Source organism: Barbus barbus (assembly GCF_936440315.1).
Source record: "Barbus barbus genome assembly, chromosome: 46".
Taxonomy (NCBI): Eukaryota; Metazoa; Chordata; class Actinopteri; order Cypriniformes; family Cyprinidae; genus Barbus; species Barbus barbus.
Window position 1 is genome coordinate 19,065,743 of NC_136724.1, and position 23,492 is coordinate 19,089,234.

The 23,492-nt window shown below is 35.0% G+C and overlaps 1 protein-coding gene across 2 annotated transcripts; it reads right to left on the reverse strand.

Annotated features, from left to right (window-relative positions):
- Positions 1-326: 326 nt before the first annotated feature.
- On the reverse strand, positions 327-20,898 carry LOC306864591 (sorting nexin-7-like). Of its 2 annotated transcripts, XM_079408691.1 has the most exons (10): positions 20,675-20,898; positions 18,163-18,345; positions 17,971-18,081; positions 17,540-17,704; positions 16,081-16,279; positions 15,738-15,937; positions 15,034-15,120; positions 13,584-13,685; positions 9,515-9,667; positions 328-1,482 (listed from the first exon to the last, which is right to left on the reverse strand). In XM_079408691.1, the coding sequence occupies exons 1-10, from the start codon at positions 20,795-20,797 to the stop codon at positions 1,405-1,407; spliced, it is 1,401 nt and encodes a 466-aa protein (XP_079264817.1). In that variant the 5' UTR covers positions 20,798-20,898; the 3' UTR covers positions 328-1,404. The 2 variants fall into 2 exon arrangements, with proteins under 2 accessions (XP_079264818.1, XP_079264817.1); XM_079408692.1 differs by lacking the exon at positions 13,584-13,685 and having other exon boundaries at positions 327-1,482.
- Positions 20,899-23,492: the final 2,594 nt, after the last annotated feature.

The window sequence follows — 23,492 nt, forward strand, 5'->3', positions numbered from 1 at the left end:
ATATCAATTATCTCTCAAAATGATCTTTCACAGGTGCTTAAATGGTGAGTTTTTCCTAAGCCAAGCAAAAGTAGTGCTGAGCTGGCCAAATTCACAAAGTCTTCAACTTCAAGGTACAGCTAATGTTTTCGCTTCACTAAAAAGAGCCTGTTCAGAAGAGTCACTTGTTTGTGAATCAGGCACATTGGTTGCACTGCATGCTTTTGATTTCACTACAAAGAACTAGTTAATATAAGTAATTTGTTTGTGAATCAGGCAATACTGGTTGTGCTGTATAGGCCTATTTCATGCACTAGAAAGAACCTGTTGCAGGAGTCATTTGTATTTGATTGTAATATGTTTTTAATTGACAAAAAGAACCAGTTTGAAGACACCATAATTAACCCTAAAGTACAACCTTATATATTTTGTATTTAAACAACTCTAATAAATAAAGCAATAATTTTATGGCAGATTTATTTAAAGAGCTCTTTAATGTTTCATGTGATCAAGCTGTGATGGTAACCCAGTTTAAGATCCAACATACCAAACTGTTTGATTATTTTCCTTTGAGAGAGAATAAAAGCACACACCACAAGACTTCTTTCAATCATCTTTTCAATCATTTTCTTTACAGCTATTACATCCAAGACATTAAATTCACTACTGATCCATAAAAGCATAGTTTTAAATCAGGTTGCAATTTATTACACTTTCCGATATTAGTGCACCGCATTCAAAATCATATGGAAGTATCTAAAACAATACACTCATTTCATATTCAAAGGCAACGAGTAAATTCTTTTGATTTATGCACTTCAATAACATGTAAACAATTCTGGAATGTCAGCATCTTCTTCAATATATGATTTTTGCATAAAGATGCAGCTTCAGTAATCTAAATGGAATAGCACAATGATGAATTCAGTCCAATGCAAGAAATGCATCCATTCAGAGTGCATTTATATTTATTTATACACTAATCGAATGGTTTTTGCAGCGAGGCAGCTCTAATAAGAGGTAAACAGCATTTGCATTGGTCTGCAAAAGGGCAGGACATATGAATCACAAACATCATATGGATAAAATCCTCACTAGAGGTCAGATGATGCAATAAAGCCATAATGCGTGCATCTTCATTTTCCAGGAATTGCAATGAAAAATAGTTCTCAGTATAAAAGATTTGGCAATATAATTTTTTTCCCCATTATCAAAAATTCAAACGTGGGACAAACGTACTGATAACAGAGAAAATTCTCCTTTCATTTCAATCTCACTGGGTGAGTTGGTGAACGCTGGGAGATGTTTGTACAGGGCGACTGTCCCTCTCTTTGGTGCCTCAGTCTAGAAATATGAATCTTATTGGCTTCTGCAGGAATAAAAGCGTCTTTGGTGGTCCCGTTCAGATAAAAGCACCATGAGAGATTAGGAAAAGTCAACCTTTCCATTTCCTTCAGCCTCTGTCCTTTGAGAATGCAAGAACGACTCCCATACAGCCAAACACTGCAAGAGAACATATACACAAGCAATGTAAGAAGCAATGTAATAAATAAAACTCATGTAATAATAATTTAAATAAAATTAATACATTTAAATTATATAATTCTAAATATATCAATTGTACAATATATACACATTTTAAAATATATCATCTAAATTGTAATATATATATATATAAATTAATAATTGCATATATTACTATACTATAATATAGTAAATAAACTAACTACTATAATTTTGAAAATATACATAATATATAAATATTACAAATTAATCAGAACAGATGCCAATATTCAATAAATAACACACAAACATTCAATAATTAAAATATTAATATGCAAGTATTATAAATAATTAAAATAATAGTAAATATAAATATATTAAAATAAATCAAACAAATATTATAAATATTTATACATTAAATAATTGAAATATAAATAGTATAATTATATATATATATATATATATATATATATATATATATATATATATATATATATATATATATATATGATACAATATTAATTATAATAAAATAATTATATGAATTTATAATATATATATTAAAATAAATCAAAATACAAATATTAAAAATAATTATACATGAAATAGATATAAATAAATCATAAACAAATATTATAAATATTTATACATTAAATAATTGAAATATAAATAGTATAATTATTAATATATAAATTATATTAAAATAATTATTATATATATATATATATATATATATATATATATAATTGATTATATGAATTATATGTTTCTATATAATAAAATATATTTATATATTAATATATAAAGTGATTATTACTAAGTTGTTAATAATCACAAAATTTTTATTTTATTAAATGTATTTTCCAAAGCAAATGTACAACACTATCCATATACACCCATTTTAAACGCTTTATTGATACTTAATTGAACCCTTGATTTATTTACTTTTTTTCATTCTCACACCAGTAAAAAGTCTTGACTGCAGTGAAATATGTAGACATTTAAACAGCGTTAAGCGTGAGGCCTGACAAGTGGCTGCCATTTGGTTTCCAATTTCATTCACAAGCTGCGGTTGCTCCTCATCCCGAGTGCCATTTAGGTGTCAAGATTCTAAGCCCTTGATAAATGTCCTCTCCGGGACTCGTCAGTCGCCGCCCAGGCCCCTAAACACCTCAACACCCTCAGCCCAAACCACTCGGATGTTTCATAGCAGAATCTCCGGAGGAGCGTTGGCTGTAGCTGACCGACTGTCAAAAGCAGTTAATCAATGCACTCCATCACCACAGGATTCAGACGTGACATGACCTCAGCAAACGACTTTAGACAGGCCGTGCATGAGGCCGCTGGACCACAGTCGCCCTCACAATCACACTAGGACACGGCTATATTTGTCTCAGTAGCAAACAGTGGAGTTTAGGGAAACAGTCGACATCTGTGTCAAGTTCAAGATATTGATTAAGCTGCAGCAGTTGCTCAGGACTTTAGGCTGATGATACACGGGGCAATTTTTGGAGCAATATTGCTTGCAGGATTGGAACGAAAGCATATGCAAAGAATTAACATTTTACACTTGCTTAAGTTAGAAGAAATCCAAATCGGGAATTGTTGAATGCAAATAATAGTGATTTTACCATGGTTTAAGGGTAGTAAGCATGATGCAAAGCTGAACTGCTTTAAAACAGCAATCAACATTAAATAATTAAAAAATATTGATTATATGCTAGTTATAAAGTATATATATAAGTATATTATAAAGTATAATTTTATATATTTATGTATATGTATACGCATACGCACACGCATACATGCGCACACACACACACACACACACACACACATATATATATATATATATATACATATATAAAATTATACTTTTGTAATATATAAATATTGTAATGAATTAATTAATAAAAAGATCATTCAATGAGTAACATAACATTTAATAATATTTTTTATATAAATATTATACAAAAATATTGATAATATAACTAGCATAATTTTATATATATATATATATATATATATATATATATATATATATATATATATATATATATATATATATATATATATATATATATATATATATATATATATAAAATTATATAAAACCATATTAAAAACGCATATAAAACCCCTGCTGACAAACAAAAAACAATAGACACCATTACAAAATTAGTAATGGTTTTACTGGATATAATGGGACTTGTATTGGTTTTACTGGAAGCTGTAATGGTAACTGTTGATCGCTCTACTGGTAACTGGTTGCCTTCTATTGGTGGCTTGTTGAAATCAATAAATCCTAATGGAATGTGTCCCAAAACACACTACAGAAAACCATTTTTTAATGGTTTGTAATGCTTGTAATGATATGTAGTGGAAACCATTAACATTTTCTTTGATGGTTTTATTTTATTTTATTTTTTCAGTAGGGACATAAGCCTACCTCATGTCCCCTTAGAAATAATGTGCATGATGCCCCTGACACAATACAAAATTATTTGTCAAATAAATGAAACATGATGAAACATTCATTTTAGTTGAAATTGTTATAGATTACTACTAGAGATTGCAGTGATACATGACATGGTGAAAAATGACTGAATGAATAATACTTAAAGTAGGTTAAGATGAATTTTAAAATTGTGCCCCCTAAAAGCACAAGTGGCCCCTGTCTGGCCCCCCCAGTTACTGTAGTCTAGAACCGCTCCTGCTTATTTTGATCAGTTCTTTCGTCTTTGGGTCGTTATATTTCTCACAGATTTCTGCTCGTTCTAAATCAGATACAGATAAGTAGCACAGTAAAGATTACATTCGCATGAATGAATGCATTAGTGAGAACGACTGCGTGTGTGAATTAATTCTACCTGGCAGCGTCTCTCTACTAGTAGTGAAGCTGTGGGATTTAGTTTTTAAGAAATATATGCTTGAACTTTTCAGTTTCTAAGCTACTTTATTGAGAAATCACAGTATAGTGTTGACAATACATTTCTGCGCTATGATTTCTGATTATATGCACGCAATCTGCGTGTGATGTAGCCTATGTGTGTGTGTTCGATGTAGCCTGTGTGTGTGCGTTCGGTGCGTTCAATTTCGAGCATCCGGTAATATGATCACACAACGCTTTCAAAGTATGAATTAATTTGTAATTTTAACTGTTTGGAAACGGAGCATAAATGTGGATTTCTTATCCTGTTGCGCCCTCTATAGGACCAGCGACTAGTGTCGTGGCAGAGCACTGAAGTCGACTAGTCGATTATTCGGTGCAACCCCTAAAATATATTAGATAAATATAATAAAGAAATATAAAGTGATCATTATAAATATGTTATTAAATTATTTTATGAATTATAATCAAGACATCAACATTCAATAATTAAAACATATTAATATAAAATATTATAAACACATTAATTAAATATATTAGTACAATTAAGAAAATGTATTATTATAATAATGTACAATTATGATATTTAAATTAGAATTAAAAACAGATGCTCACCCATTCTCAATAAATAAACAAACAAAAACAGAAAAAGGTCAAGCGTTTGGAATGACATTAGAGTGAGTAAATGACAGAATTAAAATCTTGGGGTGAAGTCCTCCTTTAAAGTACACTGATTGACCCTTCTAGCACAACTTGGTCAAACGAGGACAAGAAAAATGAAAACGAATCAGTTACATCCAAAGGTGGAAAATGCATTATTCTCATCTCAGCGTCAGCAATTTTCCCATTTGTCATGAGAAAATTACTTCAAGCTGAGAAAACGGTAAATGTGGAAATGCAAGGAAAAAAAAAGAACATAAAGAAAAGTTGAACACAACTAACTTTTAAGAACATGTTCTTCAAGCCTCAGAATAAACAACAAAAGTTGTATTTGCAATGCAGTGCACATGAGGACACAATAACACTATAATAAAGCAGAAAGGCACAATGCAAACCCATGTGACCATTCCAGATCACTGACTCGGTGACAAGGTTTGAACACCGTCAGTACCAATTTCAGCAGTCTAGAGAGTCTAAGGGCTTGGTTTCTGACACACACTTACTTATAGTTTGAGTCTCAGTAATGGCTCTTGTGTTACCAGGAGGATCATTAGCTCTGTTGCCAGTCCAACCGCTCTCAGCCATAACAATCATCAACACAGACACACCTGAGATGTAACTGTGCAGATCAGACGGCAAAAAACATTCTGTTTCAGCTGCAGTCGAAGGGCTTGAGATGTGAATTTTTAAACATAAGTTGCATCAGCTGTTGGTAACAAGAGGAATGTTTCGCGGTCTGTGTTTGAGGGCTCTGTTCTGGCTGAATTATATATAACATTTAATGACAGCTTCCTCATCTTTGCTATTGTTTCGGCTATAGCCTTGTTGCTATGATATCTCCATGGCAATTCTCTTAAGTTGCCATGTTGCAGTACATGGCTGCAGTGCATTTTTTTTTTGTATTAAGTGGCATGCAAATGTTGAACATCCACCCACACCAGTATGCAGGGTGACACTGCTCCTTATATTAGAGTTTGCATTGTTACCGCTTAATGATGTGTACAGGGAGGTCAAATGCAGGTCAAATGCAAATGTCTTTATGATAGGTTAAAAGGCAAGATGTGAAAATGAATAATTAATATTATACAGTAGTGCACAGTGCACACTGTGTTGTTTAGACCTGAAGGCTGATAATAATTCAGTATAATTTAATATGGAAATTATATTAAATATATAAATACAAACAGAAAATACATTCTAATATTAAAATAAAATATAATCATAATAATAAAAATATTATAACTGTAAATTATAATTACATATTGTAATTTAATAAAAGTATAAATCATAATTAATAATTATTTAGTATTCAAATATAGTCATATATAGTCATACAGGTTCGGAACAAATAATTGCAGAATTAACCTGCAAATTCTGATAATTATTTGAAAGTTTAGAGCGAACTATCCCTTTAAAGTACACTGGTTGACCCTTCCAGCTCAAAATTGAAAACGAAGGGGTCACAATCTGAGGTGGAAAATGCATTTTTCTCATCTCAGCGGTTAATGACTTGTCGGCAATTTTCCCATTTGCCATGAGAAATTTACTTCAGATGGGAGAATGGTAGAAGTGCAAGAAAAAAAGAACAAAGAAAAGTTGAAGATTAGTATTACAGTAATGCAATTATTATTACACAGCAGTGCACTATTTAGTCCTGGGAAAAGCACACTGATTCAGTAATTATTTTTTAATAAGTCCAACCAATAACCTCCAAATTACAAGTGTGGGACCAATACACCACACACACTTTTTCACAACAAATTATATTAGCTGCATAATGAGCTCCACGGGTTATTTTAAAACTGCTATTAATTTTTTGGTTTGTAAATGTTCACACTTCATGCTTTAAAGGAAAAATCTGTTTACAATTAACTTAATTGTAAAATATTCTATTTAGACTATGCTACCTGTAACTATTCTTCTTGAATGCAAAATGGTATAATGGTGCCACCCAACCAATCTAGTCCCATGCACTTATAAATACCAAGTATTGAGGAACTGATAAGCAAAGTGTGAATATTTGTTATATAAAAATGTGGCAATCTGCGATGATCTTAAAGGGACAGTTCACCCAAAAATGAAAACTGCCATTAATTACTCACCCTCACGTCGTTCCAAAAACATAAGACTTTTGTTCATCTTCAGAACACAAATGAAGATATTTTTTTATGAAATCTGAGAGCTTTCTAACCCTGTATAGACAGCAACACAACTTCCACATTCAAGGCCCAGAAAGGTAGTAAGGAAATCATTAAAATGGTCCATGTGACATTAGTGGTTTAACCTTAATTTTCTAAAGCTACGACAACACTTTTTGTGCGCAAATAAAAAAAACTTTATTCAACAATTTCTTTAATAGTACTTAATGACAGAATTTTTATTTTTGGATCCCTTTAAACTGGTCAAATATTGGGCCAGCGTTTTAGTCTATCACAAATATCACCACATAATGGAGCTCTATACACCAGCAATTTGACTTCCAGAAAGTGTAAGGAACCCCAAAATATGACCATCTTCTACTATGCAACACTAATCACTTCCACAACTGTGTTTGACCACATTTTCTAGCCTGGATCTTCTCATATTAACAGATATCCCCACAGACCAGAAGCTCTCTTATAACAAACACATTTTCTCATTCCTCCACCTACTCTGTTTTTTTTTTTTTCTCACACCTTATTCTCTTTTAGGTCAGTGTTTGATGCTGCCAGGCTCTTCCTTCCACATTAAATAAAAATGCCTCTTTGCCTGGAGGTTACATAAAAACACACGTGTGAGGCACAGGCCCTGTGAACATGCAGTATTTATTTCTATTTCTTGCTTTTTAGTTTTCAATTTCAGTTTAGTTTTACCTCAATAGCTTTAGATCACAAATTTCAGCACACGATGGCACACATTTTACCAGAAACTGCACCATGCTCAAAATAATGCCATCAAAGTTTAAGTTTTATACTGCAGTACTCGTGCACAGTAAAATAATAAATGTGGCGCTGCTGAATTTAACAGTACATTTTCATTTCCATTATTCTGATGTCTCAAAGGCATTTATACTGAAATAGTATTTTCTTGTAAAATATACTCCAATAATCTTTTTGGTCAGATTTTATATTAGGTGGCCTTAACTACTATACTTACAATGTACTTATTGTGGTCATATTGTATTGTAAAACACTTTTGCTGCTATTGAGGTGGGATATGGGTAAGGTTAGGAACAGGTTTGGTGGTATGGGTAGGTTTAAGGGTGGGTTAAGGTCTAAGGGATGGGTCAACAGTGTAATTATAAATGTAATTACAGAAATTAATTACAGATCTTAATTCATATGTGGTGTGTCTCTTTAACTTTTAAAAAAATACAGTGGCAGCATTAGCCGTATTAAGCACTTCCGTTTATTATTCTATATTATTTCAAATTGATCTGCCACTAAATGTCACATTACAAAACAAAAAAGGCCTGAAAGAATAATTTATTAAATCAGACTTGAAATTACAAAAACTTCAATTATTTTTTTTTTTTCTGTAATTGTATTTAGCTTTTGTTCATATAATAGTGAATGCTAATTAGTTTTTCTTCTTTTACAAACTGCTATTTTGACTGCTAGTTTTTGTCTTGGTTTTGTCAGTTTCTGTCTGTAGTCAAATCTAATTTGAAACTGCAGCTTGCCAAACTACTCATTTAAAGCTTTCCCAACACTGGTGTGAGTGACAGTTCTCATAAAGCAAGGCTTATTTTTGAGTCTGTTTGCATCTGAAATTTCCCATTGGTTTTCTCCTCAACCTCTCTAGAGACCAAACAGAGAGTTTGTCATATTCGTTATCGCTATAAACTCATTCATCTGTTTCTGTCCAACAACAGGTTGTTCTCTAGGGCCTCTAAGGGCACAGCAGGTAACCAAGATCACAGCATCTCTAAAACTTTGAAAGTTTAACACTTCTTCCTTTGCTTCTCATTTTATTTAGTGCTATTGTAAAAGACCTTCAACTTTGAGGTTGAAATTTACAGTTTAAGACTGAAAAGGAAAGGAAGAGAGCTTTAAAAAAGATCAATTAAGCAGTGTACCGGCTTATATGCATTCAATCTAGCAAGCAATGTCAACATTTATAGACTTGGAGTGCAATTACTTGTCAGCAGGGATAAAAATGAGATACTACCACCCTCTGCTGGCACATATCCAGGGTGGCTGTGCAAATGAATGCAGGCAGATGGCCACATGCATCCCTCTAAAATCTGTTGGCGGTTTGTCCAAGTCTTCAACGGGAATCATTTTTTACCACCTCATACTGTAGCTGTGAATGTTTATCTCTCATGACTAAAATTTCTCAATTACATCACTATTTTAAAGCTTGATCAAATTTAGAGCAGTAACCAACGACCTCAAGCAGCTTATTGCTTTTATAAAATGGCAACAACAAATTTATAAAAAAAGACACCAAATAGTGAATATTAATCAGAAAAAAATATTTTGGACTAAGCAAACATCTCACCTTTTCATAGTAGCTGACGTTCCTCTCTGCTGTGTCGACGAAGGCTGATCGTAGGTCAGTTCTCATGACCTTTTGCCAGCGGGTCCAGTCGTTTTTGAGTGCATTATTTGCCCACTCCAGCCGGTCCTCTGCCTTATCCAGATCATCTCTCATCTGAACAAACAAGGATTGGTTGGTTAGCATGGTCCTGTTAGCCTCTGCTGATAGATGTCATAACTAGACCATCAGGGAACCAAACAGCTTCTTTCTCTATTGAAAGCCATTCACAAATAGAGTATTCAGTATTCAAGTATTCAGATAAAGGTTGTTATTTAGAAAAGATGGAAAAACGCGGTCAGGAGTCAGAAAGTTTTTCTGAATTTAGTAGTAGAAAGTGAGTCATCCAAATGTTAATATTAACTATGCATTCTGTTAGTTTTGTGAATTGGTATGCTTCATCGGGCCTCAAAAGGAATATAGAGAGACTACCGTCAGTGTAACTACTTTCAGGTTTCTTAATGATATCTCCCAAGAGGAGCATGTACAGGATGAAAAGCAATGGTCCCAGTACTGAGCCTTGGAGTACTACATACTGAAGTTGTGATCAATATGACACCTCTTCAGTGATAATGGACAGATAAGTATGATTTGAAACATGCCAATGCAATTCACCTAATGCCAATATAATTTTCAAACCTACCCAAAAGATTACTGTGGTCGGTAGAGTCACATTCAGCACAAAGGTCACTTAACACTTAAGCCCCGTTCAGACTACACAATTTTAGTCCGATTTTGCCACGATCTGCTTGACGTAGGGTGTCCTGGGGATTAGTAAATGACAATGGCCATCGGGACTCAATCGTTTCATCTCGTGTAGTATGTCATAGTGCACGACACCTCTGCGATGCTTCACGACCTCAACACAGAAAGACTAGCATGTTTCAATTTTTTTTTTTCGTTGTACACTACAAGTTCCATCACATCTGTGACACTGGCCAACAGGTGCACAGAAGCGCCTTTGTACAAGCTTTCAAACAAGCCGAAATGAAAGAGAGACAGCGGTATCGGTCTTGCTAGGTGTAATTTTACAATGGAGGAAATATTTGTGGAGCTACAGCAACAATACTCCTGCATTTATGATGAGGGACTACCGCGACACAGTGGAAAAAGGTGAAATAAAAACTATATTACCTCAGTTCTCTTTGACAGTCCATACCATTCTCTCCATGCAATCCAGATTTGTGTCCACTGTCAGGTTCTCTTTCTTTTTTGGGCTTTTCTGATGCCAAGACAGGGCAAAACACGCTGTTTGCTAGCCATTGTTTGTTTACGCTCATAGCACCTTCTGTCGTGTCCCGCACTGTATCGATGACAGCACACACGTCGTTAATGAGGGCCAGGGGCGCCGCTACGGATTCTGTGCCCCCTGGACCGCATGGGGATGGTGGGTTGTTGGTTAAGTTAATTTAGAAAAACTTTGGAGCATTTTTTTGTTTGTTAAATAAGTTTTTTCTTTCTTAAAGTAACGACCAAGCGGCCAGCGGCAGGCTGATCATAGCCATGTTTGATCAATTTAGCCCTCTGAAATCATCATAACTTGCCTAAAATAAAATCTATAGATATACTAAAACAGTTCAAGCATACAACAATGTTTAAACGTTAAACCTAGAGCGCTGCATCCTAGTTTGTGCGGAGAGTGGAAGTTAAAGCGCAAGACGTGGAGGCACCAGTGCAATCAATTGCATTTTTTTTTTCAATGGAAACAACTTACGTCGTAATTTTTGCTCATAAAGGGAAGAGTAATACATCATTCGGAACTGTAAAGGGTCTACTTTTATTTGTGTAACTTTTTATAAAATATATAAAATAATTGTATAAAATAAAGAAAATGATGCGCCGTCTCGCCTTGAACAGGAGCGCATCATAAAATGAACCGAAAGTCAGCGAATACATGCCTCACAGACAAGATAAATATATCTATAGAAAGCTTTAAATTACTACTTAACAAAATAAATAAAATCGAAAACAAAAACTTTTTCATTATAATCCGCGAATATGCATTTCTCTCTAAAGGCACGTCTTATGAGGAGATCTAATCGGGTCTAAACCTTAAACCCGCCTAATTCTATAGGATTTCCTTAAGACAGACTCGTCGACTAATCCTTCAGATGACCTACTGACAAACCAATTTTGAAAATATGTAGTTTTCCCTAATCCTGAACTGTGACTCATAGAGATGAGCAGCTCTCAGAGCAGCTCTTCTGCCATCAGACTGCTGACAAACCATTTTAAGAGTGTTGTAAAAACTTTCATTACGGAGGAGTATAAAATCCTGTAAAATCCTGCTGAGCATGCAGGAATGAATTCGATATTCTGATATCAACTAGATCGGTCACTCTAATTAAGTTAATTTGTTTCTTGGCTCCCTGCATGTTGTCTCAAAAGTCTGAGTTGTTTAAACAATGATTTTAAGTGTATCTGACAGCTTTGAATCTGCTTTCAAAGCAGACAATCATAATTGTCAGTTATTCATATTTACTCTGCCCCCAAATTTACTGATGCTACTTTTCAAAAGCTTGAGGTCTGTAAGATTTTTTTTCTTCAAAGAAATTAGAACTTTCATTCATCAAAGAAGCATTAAATTGATCAAAATTAACAGTAAAATAAAACATTATAATGTTAGAAAAGACTTCCATTTGAGATAAATACAGTTATTTTGAACTTTCTAATCATCAAAGAATTCTGAAAAAAATATTACGTTTCACTGTTTTGAACATTTATAATAATAAATATTTCTTAAGCACCAAATCAGCATATTATAGTGATTTCTGAAGACCGAAATGGCTGATGAAAATTCAGTTTTGCCATCACAGGAATAAACTACGTGGCTGTTAACAACTCTATCATATTCTATTTAGTGCACAAGCTCTCTAGGGGTGAAGCACATCCAGATGACACTCAGCAGTATCAGTGTCTAAACATAGAGAGAGATGAACAGTAAACATGCCCAGTGATGTCAGAAATGACAGGCCTGTGGGAACGGTGGCATGTCAGATCAGTGGGCCAAGAATGAGAGGAACATTTAAGAAAGAGAGAGCGAGCTGTTTATTGACAGGTAAGCCAATGAAGGTCAGAGGTAGCCTAGCTGTCTGTTAGAGCTTCATCTCATTTCCATTGTAGTGTGTGTTCGTGTGAATCAAATGCGAGGCTGTCTTGTGGAACAGCAGTTGTGTTTGCTGAGTGGATGCATTACGCATTGCTCTAGGGACGAGACGCTGTCTACAGCCGTGTCTCGCATCTGACAAGCAGGCCACATCATTAGTTCCGCTGATCTGATGTTGCTGTCACCCAAACACACACATTTATACACAAAGCCAAACAAATTGACTCTTAACATCCACTCTTAAAGAAATTAATGAATTATCTTCAGTCACATATTCAAGTTTGTCGACACCACTGAAGTAAGTGTCTCATGTATTTAGACCTATTGGAGAGAGTTTTCCATAAAAGGGATGATGATATTCCACTTATTTATAGTGACCTTTAGTGTCCTCTACTGGACAGAAAGCGCATGGCAGCATCCTACAGTATTTTTCTCATTAATTTAGAGTGAAAGATATGACAGGAAATGATGTGGAAAAGAAAGAGCAGCAGGATGAGAAAGTGATGCAGACCGGGTTCGAACCCCATAACTCGTGTATGGGAATCCCAGCTAAATTTGCCTGGAGTATTTGTGCTAACTGCTAACACAAGCACCACACCTTGATTCCATATGTAAAAGACTACTATACTAACATGCTCAGCAGAGTGAAATATTAGGCGGTTATCCGCTTAAAATAGCCACAGCATGTTAGACAGCGTTTTAGAAAGCGTAGATGTTGACATCACACCACAGCATTCAAACATAAAGCCACATGCTGGACTAAACTAAGCAAAAATGTGTGAAACAAAGACAAGGCGACAACACACCCTCATATCACAAGGTGTGGTCGCCTTAGAAAAACCATGTACCGTGTCAAATGAACCCTTGAGTAGATAAAGCCAGAAGAAACTAGACAGGCCAAGCCCAAGCACTAAGGGGGAATGTTACCTCCTTAATCTCGCCCTTAAGTTTCTGCTGTTTCTGCTGTTTGACCTCCTCAGGGGATCGTCCCACCAAGCTGTCCCATGCTAAACTCAGCACCTTAGATTCCTTCAATGGACACATGAGCAATTGACACATGAATATGAGCACGAAGTCACAAAGCCCGCCCTCACCTAGAAGGACATTTTAGTCAAGCGCTTCTTTTGTGTAAAAGAACTGAAAAAATATAAATAAAAAAACAAATCACAATTTTTTTTAGCAGTGCTTTAGGTCTTTTGTAGCAAAATTTTAAATGCTACTGATTGTCACTATTTAGTTTAACTTTTCGTTTTACTGCAATAATAAATATCATCTAACATTTAAAAAGATTTAAAAAGTACTTCATGTAAAATAATTAATAAACAGTAATTAGTGTAAAATATAAATAATATTAATAATAATAATTTTTAAAAAAGTTAAAGTCGAATTAATTTTCTCCATAGGTTTACAGATTTAAAATCTGAGAAATATATATATATAAAATGAAAAGTAAATATTTATAAAATAATATTTTACACATAATATTTTATACACATTTTTACTGTTTTCCCCACAGAATAAAATAGATCATCATACATGTAAATAAATAGGTGTCTATTTTAAGAAGGGGGTCTGTGTATCAAAAAACTGAAAACCCTTGATGTAGTTAAATACTTTTTTAAAAAACTGTTATTTAACAAGTTTAAATTGAGTAACTTGTATCTTGACCAAAGTACAATTCTAAAAGAAGTTCCCCAATATTGCTGACTTCTACTTATTTTAAGCAGTTATTTTATGCAGATTTTACACAATAATCCAAAGCAGAAAGTGGAGACAAGCGTTTTTGCATATGGAACATTTTCATTATATGGCTTATCGTTTCTTCTACATACTGGGAGTGAGTGAATCTGGACCATATAGTTAAAAAAGAAAAAGAAAAGAAAAATCAGGCCATTGGGGATAACTTCTCATTTTGGAAATGGCCTTTTGTAGTAAACACAGCGCAAGTCAGCAGGGACCACGCTCAATCAAAACACATAATTAAATTGACAAGAGAGCCGAGATGCTAAGCTTCTCTGGACACCACTGGTACTTTGTCCATTAATGCCCTTTCAGAGTGTTCAAGCGTTCTGCCCCTGATATTTGATGGAATTGACAAAAATAAACTCAAACAGCCAAAGAGACTTAAATATGGCAATATTAGCTTGGGCAATATGAGTAATATTTGAAAGCGTCCCACTTCAAGAGCTGTCTGGCTTTAAGGTACATCTACAGCGATAGTCGTATAATCTCTCCAAATTCCTTTTACAGCAGCGCTGTCTAATGAAAGCCAGGATGACAGCTAGAGCTCGGTTTTATTAAAAATAATCTCCATGAATTTTCAAAGGAGCACTGGATGGATTACGTGGAGAACTGAAAGAGTCAATAATAGACCTACCGCGTCTCTGTCGGCCTTCTTCATAGCAATAGCTTCAGCCTTGGCTTCGAAATCCGCCTGGATGTTGTCTCGCCTCCTTAGTACCGCCTGAAAACCCATGATCGATACTCATGAAGTATGAAAATTGTGATCAATATATTTTAATGAAATTTAAGGCCTGATGAAATATGTAATAAGCCTCGGAAAAGCATAATGCTGGCTGTATTGATCATAGCTTTGCATCAAGGTTTATATCAGACGGGATGAAATGCAGCAAACATCATATCAATTCAAACATGATTTTTATACTAGCAGGTCATTTGCCTTGAACAATATAGAACAGAACATTTTATTTAACCAAAACAAATTAATAACATTCTACACTTAAAGGGATAGCTCACTTAAAAAGGAAAAATTATGGATTATGGAAAACATTTACTCACCCTCATGTTGTTCTGAACCCCTTTTTATTTTCTAGTCATTTATTTATTTTTAAAGTAAAATAAGATTTTTGAAAAATGTTTACAGTTATACAGTACTGTTCAAAATTTGGGGTTGGTATAATTATTTTAATGATTCTTTTTTTTATTTGATCCTTTTGTGTTCTGCCAATTAAAGAAAGTCATACAGGTTTGGAATGATGGTAAAAAATGATGACTGAATTTGAATTGTAGGGCAAACTATCCCTTTAAGAAAGACAAAACAGAAGCATCTTGTCACTCTACCTTGAGTGTGTCGGCACAGAGGACATACTCATGAAGGACCGGTATCAGGTGATCACTGAGATGTTTGACCTGCTCCTCTGTCTCCTTGTAGCATCTGTCCACACTGCCTGCCACGTTCTTCAGGGACTCGGCCAGCTCCTCCTCTGATTGTGACCACAGCGCATATGTTGGCCCACACTCCTTCAGCTCCTCCAGGTACTCTGTGACAACAACAGCAGCTGGTTTATGCAGCATATCCATAACTATAGCAGTTAGAGTCCATACAAGTACATGTCCTTTAAGTGTCAACCAATTAGAGATGAGAATTCACTGAAAAGTGTGTAAATGAGACAAAAAGTCCAACCTTTCTGCTCTCTGACAATCCTTTGAGTAACTTTATCAACAGAGCTGATCTTCTGACTGAAGGCCTCCACGTACTCCTGCATTTCGGTGAACTCCTCAGGCCGGTTTCTGACCCCTCTGACCGCAGCAGCAACAGCTTTGACCGTATCCCCCATCCGGCTCAGAAACCCTGGACCTTGTTTTTTATGAGAGGTCAACTCCTGCAGAGGATCATAGGAACGGTGCATGATGTTACTGAAAAGAGACTACAGCAAAATAATTCTCATCTCCACTACGTTTTTTTCAGCAAAAGCCTCTAATGGCTGAAAATGTGTGCATATTTTCATGGTCGGCCAGTAATGACAACACCAGTGCAAATAGCTGATAAAACTGTAAGCGTGTATCATAGAAGCCTACGAAGCGTCAAATATCCATAACAGCAAAACTTCCTTTATTATGACTGAAGGGAAGTGAGGAGCTCTTTATAAAGTACTTATCTAAGAGGTCACTCATCCGGGGCTAAACACAGAAACTGTCACATTATCTGTGTGCATTTAACATAATCCTCTTATAAAGCAAAACTGAGATCACATATAGTGAACACACAGAAGGTCAGTGGTTATCAGAGTAATGTGGGACTGTGTGTGTGTGCGCACAGACAGGTTTTAATGTCCTTATTAGGAAGAAAACAATGTCTCTGGCAGACAAGCAAAACCTTCCAGGGGAACATAAACACAACAAAAAAAAGGTAATTATAATACAGCACTGCTACATGGTTGCTAGGATGTTCTGGGTGGTTGCTGGGTGATCACTTTCCAGTCCAGGTCAAAAAAGCCATTAGTTTGTATGATATTTTGGTTTCTAGATATGGTTTGGGCCGAGTTATGCACCAGAGTTATACTTTAATACTTAAATCTTAATAGTTTATTAGTACTTAAAGTTTAATACCGCTGCTGTACCTTTTAAGTATTACAAATGACTAGAACTACATTAACTAGATTATAAATTAACTACATTAACTAGATATAATAAAAGTAATGGTGATTAAAAAATACATTTTATAAATGCATTAATAAATAGCAGATAACTAAAAAAAAATGAACGAATGAGAATGAATGAATAAATAAATATAAATTAATCAATTAATAAATTGTATTTAAAATTAAATGAATTCTATGAAAGGTTAAATAAAATACATTTTTATAAAATGTATAAAAATAAATTGTATATCATGTACAAAAATAGATAAATACAAATAAATAGATGATTAAACATGAATGAATGAATAAATAAATGTGTAAATCAATCAATATCGTATAAAATTTATAGAACAGATTTATAGATAACTAAATAAAAATGAATAAATTAATAAAATGTATAAATATATTGCATTAAATATATAAAAAGAGATAACTGAATGTATAAAAAAATATATAACTAGATAACTAAATCAAATTACTAGCTCAATCAATCAATCTTACCCCAGATGCTGCTGTGAGAAAGATCTTAAAATCCCCACTGCTGGAGAAAATGGGATGTTCTGCTAGTTTGTTCAAAAACCTGTGTAGCGCCCTCCTCCTCGTCTCGATGAAATCTTCATTAAACCTCTCCACCATTCCTTTCATCACAAACTTCTCAGGCAGTGGCTGATGGGACGCAACCAAATCAATGTTTTATGAGAGTTTTAGCACACCACAACCAAAGACATTTTCAAATGGACCAGACCTTTAATTATTTTGACAGGGGAGTGAAATTGTGTCAAATTACGGTATTAGTTTAACATTTAAAACAACTTCACAAGCATATTTCCATGGAAAAATTAATATTTCGACTCTACTTATCCCATAAACTTCCATAATGTGTTCATTCTCCAGAATGTTTGACAAGCAGGAGACTCACACACTTCACCTACATGAACAATAAGCGTGGGATGAGCTTCTTCCAGACGTCCCTTTAACCACAGGAAGTCCTGGTATCGTCTTCGCACCTCAAACTCACTCGAGTCGAACTCACTCCGTGTGGTCTGACATGAGGGAGAACGATGGAAAAGATGAGAGAATTATTCACAGAACCTGACTTAGTGAGTTTGTGCTCAGATCAGTACCTTGGTCACAACCCGGTAGGTTATGTATGTCTCAATAGCTGTTACGTGACTCTCTGGGTTATCGACTGTGACAAAAATATCTTTAGTGTCAGCGTCTTCCTCAAACTTGTACTGGTTGATCATTGAAGCAGGGGAGGTCTGCATGGAGGCGTTGAAAGAGCTGCCGTCTGTTAGAGTCGTAACCTACGCAAAAAACAAAACGTGCATCAGGACACGTGAGGGACCAGCAACACTAAACAGCAAGAGTGTTTAGACATCAAGCAAACAACACGTGCACTTTATGTGTTTTCAACCAACTGAACGTGGATTGGCTTCCAACCAAATTTTATCTACTATGGTGCAATGCTAAAAAAAAAATAATAATACCCTGGTATTCTTTAAAATACCTCGGAGAATCACAAATAAATAAATAAATAAAAAAGCACCAAAAAATATATAAATAACTCAGTTTGTGGTCGTAAATTTTTTTAAATAAGTTTGTTACGCACACCAACTCTGCATTTATTTTATAAAAAAATACAGTAAACCTGTAATATTGTGAAATATTATTCTGATTTAAAATAACTGTTTTATATGTGAATATATTTTAATGTAATTTATTTATGTGATGCAAAGCTGAATTTTCAGCATCATTACTCCAGTCTTCAGTGTCACTTGATCTTTCAGAAATCATTCTGATATGTTGATTTGACACTCAAGAAACATTTCTATTAATATCAATGTTAATATCTTATGATTTTTGTGAAAATCAGGATTCTTTAATAAATAGGAAATTCAAAAGAACAAATTTTTTGAAAGCGAGAAGTGCTGTTAACATGATTTGATCCAAAAAACATCTGCTTCTTCAGCTTAAAAGCAAAGAAATTATGTTCCTTAAAGGCTCTTTTGATAATATTTATACTCATGTACCTAAAAAAGTAACTTTCAAAATATATTTACTGAACCTAAAAACAAAATTACTAAATGGTTCTGCTATTGTTACTAACCACAGTCTCATTATAACTGGACGTAATATTGCCATGAACTTGATTTGAGAGCTGTGTTTGTGTTTTGATCACAGTGAGAGACAAACATCTGATTTTCCTACTGTCTTGCTATCTTTTCCTGGTCCAAACACTGACGCATGCAAATCCCTTTCGTTTAGCCGCAGCTGCTGGGAAAGAAGCCTGAGCGTCTGTTTCCTGTCAGAACAAACTGGCCTGTAGTCAGCAGAAACTGTGCTGCTGCTTTACCCAACAAACACAGCACTTCCATTCATAACCATTCACTGCTGATACTGACTACAACACCAACCAAACAGTTAGAGAGGAGTATAAACACTCCGACTACAAACTAAAATTTAAGAAGAATAACTTTGATGTCAGACTGACAAAGCTTAATATGAAGTTTATAGCTTTGGGCATTCTATCTGCTTGCTGAGAACTGTTAGGATGTTCTGCCCAGTTGCTATGGTGTTCTAACTGTTGCTAGATATTGCTGCCTTGTTGTTAGGGTGTTTTAACGGTTGCTAGGCATTGCTAAGGTGTTCTTACTGCTTGCTGAGAATTTTTAGAGTGTTCTGCTAAGTTTTTAAGGTGTTCCAACTGTTGCTAGGCATTGCTAAGTTGTTCTACCTTTTGTTATACATTGCTAGGGTGTTCTGCTTAGTTGGTAGGGTGTTCTAATGGTTTATAAGCGTTGCTAGGTTATTCTAACTACTTGTTGAGAATCATTGGGTGTTGTGTTTAGTTGCTAGGGTATTTTAACTCTTTTAGGCGTTTCTAGGGTGTTCTAAACACTTGTTGGGTGTTTCTATGGTGTTCTAGCCACTTGCTAGGAATTGTACTAGTGCTTTCTAGGGTGTTCAAACTGTTGTTAAGGTGTTCTAACTGTTGCCAGACATTGCTAGGGTATGCCTAGTTCCTATATTCTGGCTGGTTGCTAGGTGTTGTTAGAGTGTTCTAACTCTTGTTATGGTGTTCTAATAGCTTACTGGTAATTGTTAGGGTGTTCTGCCTGGTTTCTAGGTTGTTCTCGCCAGTTGTTAGAGTATTTTAACTGTTACTAGGTGTTGCTACGGTGTTCTAACTTTTGCCAGATTGTAACTGCTTGCTGGGAATGAACTGCTAGTGAACTACAGGCGGACTGACTGAGAGACAGACAACCAGATGAAACAGACAGACGAACTCAAATAACACAGGTGTTCGCACAGGCTGCATCTGTACTGAGCTGATCGACGAGTTTCAGACTATTTAAAACGAATTTTCTTGCATCAAACGACGAAGTCTACAGAAAGTAGCTACAACAGTAAAAACTCAGAAGTGAAAAAAAACATGGCATGACAGCGCCTGATCGCTGACCTTTGGAACTTCAGATCACAGCAAAATACCAAGATTTCAGTGAGAATTTGAGATTTCTACGCTATTGATTATGTAGAATTAAAAGATATCAACTCTGGTTATGTGTCTGTTTCACACAACCGATCGAACAGCCTGCGGTCGATCTCAGTTGAAACCAGTTGATTATAAATTACCTTACTGAAAACTTCCAAGTCATCGTCTTCGTCTAAATCTAATATTTGCCCGCTGATGTCTGTCGGAATTGCAACCGAAGAATTGCCAGATAACACGGTGTTGTCGACAACAGATCCACTCATCTTTGCTCAAATCGCTACTTTGTTACAAGTTTTCTGGACTTCATCGGTTTTTCCGCACAACTCTCAAAAGCTCAGCCGAGGCGGATCAGGCTCAACTGCGCAGAATCGGAAAGGACCGAGGGTTGAGCTCTGCGGGACGCCCACATGTGAAGGAGTGTGTTTACTGTATTTGGCTTGATGTTATGGTTGGTTTTTGGCCAGCAGCTCTTGCCTTTAAAGGTTATTCAGGTTTGAACCGTGAAACAATAGTGATTAACATCAAATTAGTGTTTTTAAAGTTTAAAAGGCTTATACGTGTGTGTTTTGCAAAATGCACTTTGGGTATGAAACTCTATGATTATGGGTTTTGGAGTCCAGTTTGTAACCTAAGATTACTAAAACATTTACGTGGATTTCACATGTGGCCATGTAGCTATAACAGTACCTAGGCTAGTTTCATGTAATGTACTATTTGTATACTACAAACTATACAGTATATTCTATAAAAACTAAAATAATAACAAAAATATATATTTAAATAGTAAAGAGCATATAATCATGTGTTTAACATATCATAATAAATGTTTATACATTGTTAAGTAGTGACTCAAGTCTATATATTTAAGAACTGTCTAAATGTCTTGAAATATTAAGTTAAATTAAATTCCCATTTGCATCACCATCAGCTGTAGGCTATATCAGTTTGGGGTTTGTACAACTAGCACTGAATTCCTGCTATGTCCTTTTCAAACCAGCAGATGCTACTGTTGCTCAATTTAAATGCCTTTGCAATGTGGCACATCTCATAATTAAGACTTCATGTGACAGTGGCAATTACAGTTCTATATAGCTGTGCAAACACTCAACTATTTTCCTGTGTGAGACTGTATTATGGGACAAAATCGGGCATATCTAATAAGAGACTTATTAGGAAACATCTAATTGGGGACATGCCAGTCAGACTATATTAAATTTAAGCACTTATCATGAGACCGCTCTAGTCATTAATATAAAATATTCTGCCACAGAATTCCTCATTAGTTGTCAGTTATTTCATTTATTTAATCAAATGAAGACCAACCCCTTGGATATAATGAATGTAGGACTTGATCATATTTCTTTGAATTTGGACTTCATCTATTGTATTATCATAAATTATAATGCTTTACGTTCTTGAATTGAGTGAAAATCGTACTAGATATCGCTATTTATATATTATATTACATTATTTTGGTATGAAACTAAATCAAGAGCTACTCTATAGCATGCATCAGGATAAAATAATACTGTTTCATTCTGAATCCCCTCTGCATAAGAACTCTCTGAAATCTTGCATAGATTGCATTATAAAGCATATAAAGTATTAGAATATCTGTAGAAAGGGCAGGCCTTACGCATGCCTGAACCAGGCAGCTGTAACTTTAAGCACAGAAAAGGTCAGCCCCACCCCAATCACATTAGCTTACTGTCATTTTATATCATTTGCTTTCATAACCGATTTAAAGCTGAATCTATAGGACCCTTTTTTCTCATTTTGATGTGTGCCGATCAAAGACTTTCATAACCATGATACAATATCCCACCGTATGATGTATGAGTTGCTGTGGAACAATCTTTATTTAGCCGTTGCGGTGAGAATATTCAATGCACGCTATTAATTAAAACTGTTTTTAATGTAAATGATAAATAGCCTGTTGGAAAGTCATTTGTAAGGCAGAATATAGGGAATGTGTTATGTAATATGCTACTGATGTAACCTCATTAGATCAAATTCAGTGCAGACCACACCCATTCTGACTTGCTAGTCATGGCTAAATCACACAGAGCACTTTACTTCACAGAAAGCACCATATAGTGTTTTGTGCGACTGTCTGTGAATGAACGACATCCTGGCATCCTGCACAAATCTGTGGCACGGTCCCAAATCCTTCCTCTACCGACCTCCATCAACGGCAGATAATAATTACATCAGTATTATTACCCCAACAATGGCGTACATAGATCAGCTCCTTTCAAATTACATTTCCTTCCTGTTGGGCCCATTAGTGATGTCGACCAGACCATGTTTTAAAAAAAAAAACTGAGTGCATTTGCTGCAGAGAATTTTGACAGTTCTGTTAAAACCCCACTGGATGTCCCTCAGATGTAGAATAGGCTTGATTTGGGAGAACCGCTTGCTAATCTGCAGCGTGCCATAATAAACTGTTTTGGCAGGAGGAAAAACCTTCACATAAAGCACACAAAACATCAAATAGAGAAGACTTGAGCCACCTGGAGCGAATGCAGAAGAAGACAATTAAAAATCAATTTACTGTCAAAAAAGCTTTGCTTTCTAATTAAATCCGCACACAGCCGATTCTCTCTCGTTGTTGGCTGATGCACAGTTGCAAAGCACACATTTATTTATTTATTACCCCCCAGACGGGTGCAATAGTTATTATCGCTTTTATGATATTCACTCTTTTTTTTAGACTCTCTGGTTGAGACACTGAATTCTGACGAGGACCATTATACCTTATTTCATATGGTTGTAATCAGGCTTCTAAATGCATTTTAAATGTGACTGCTGTTCAATACCTACCAGGTGTCCAATCCAACAACTGCGCCACCATGATCGCTCTCATTAGTGACTAGTACGTGCCGTAATAATGGCTATTCATTATAAGGCACTTCTTTTTTTTTGTGGCCAAACAGCTGGACACTACTTTGTCTTTTA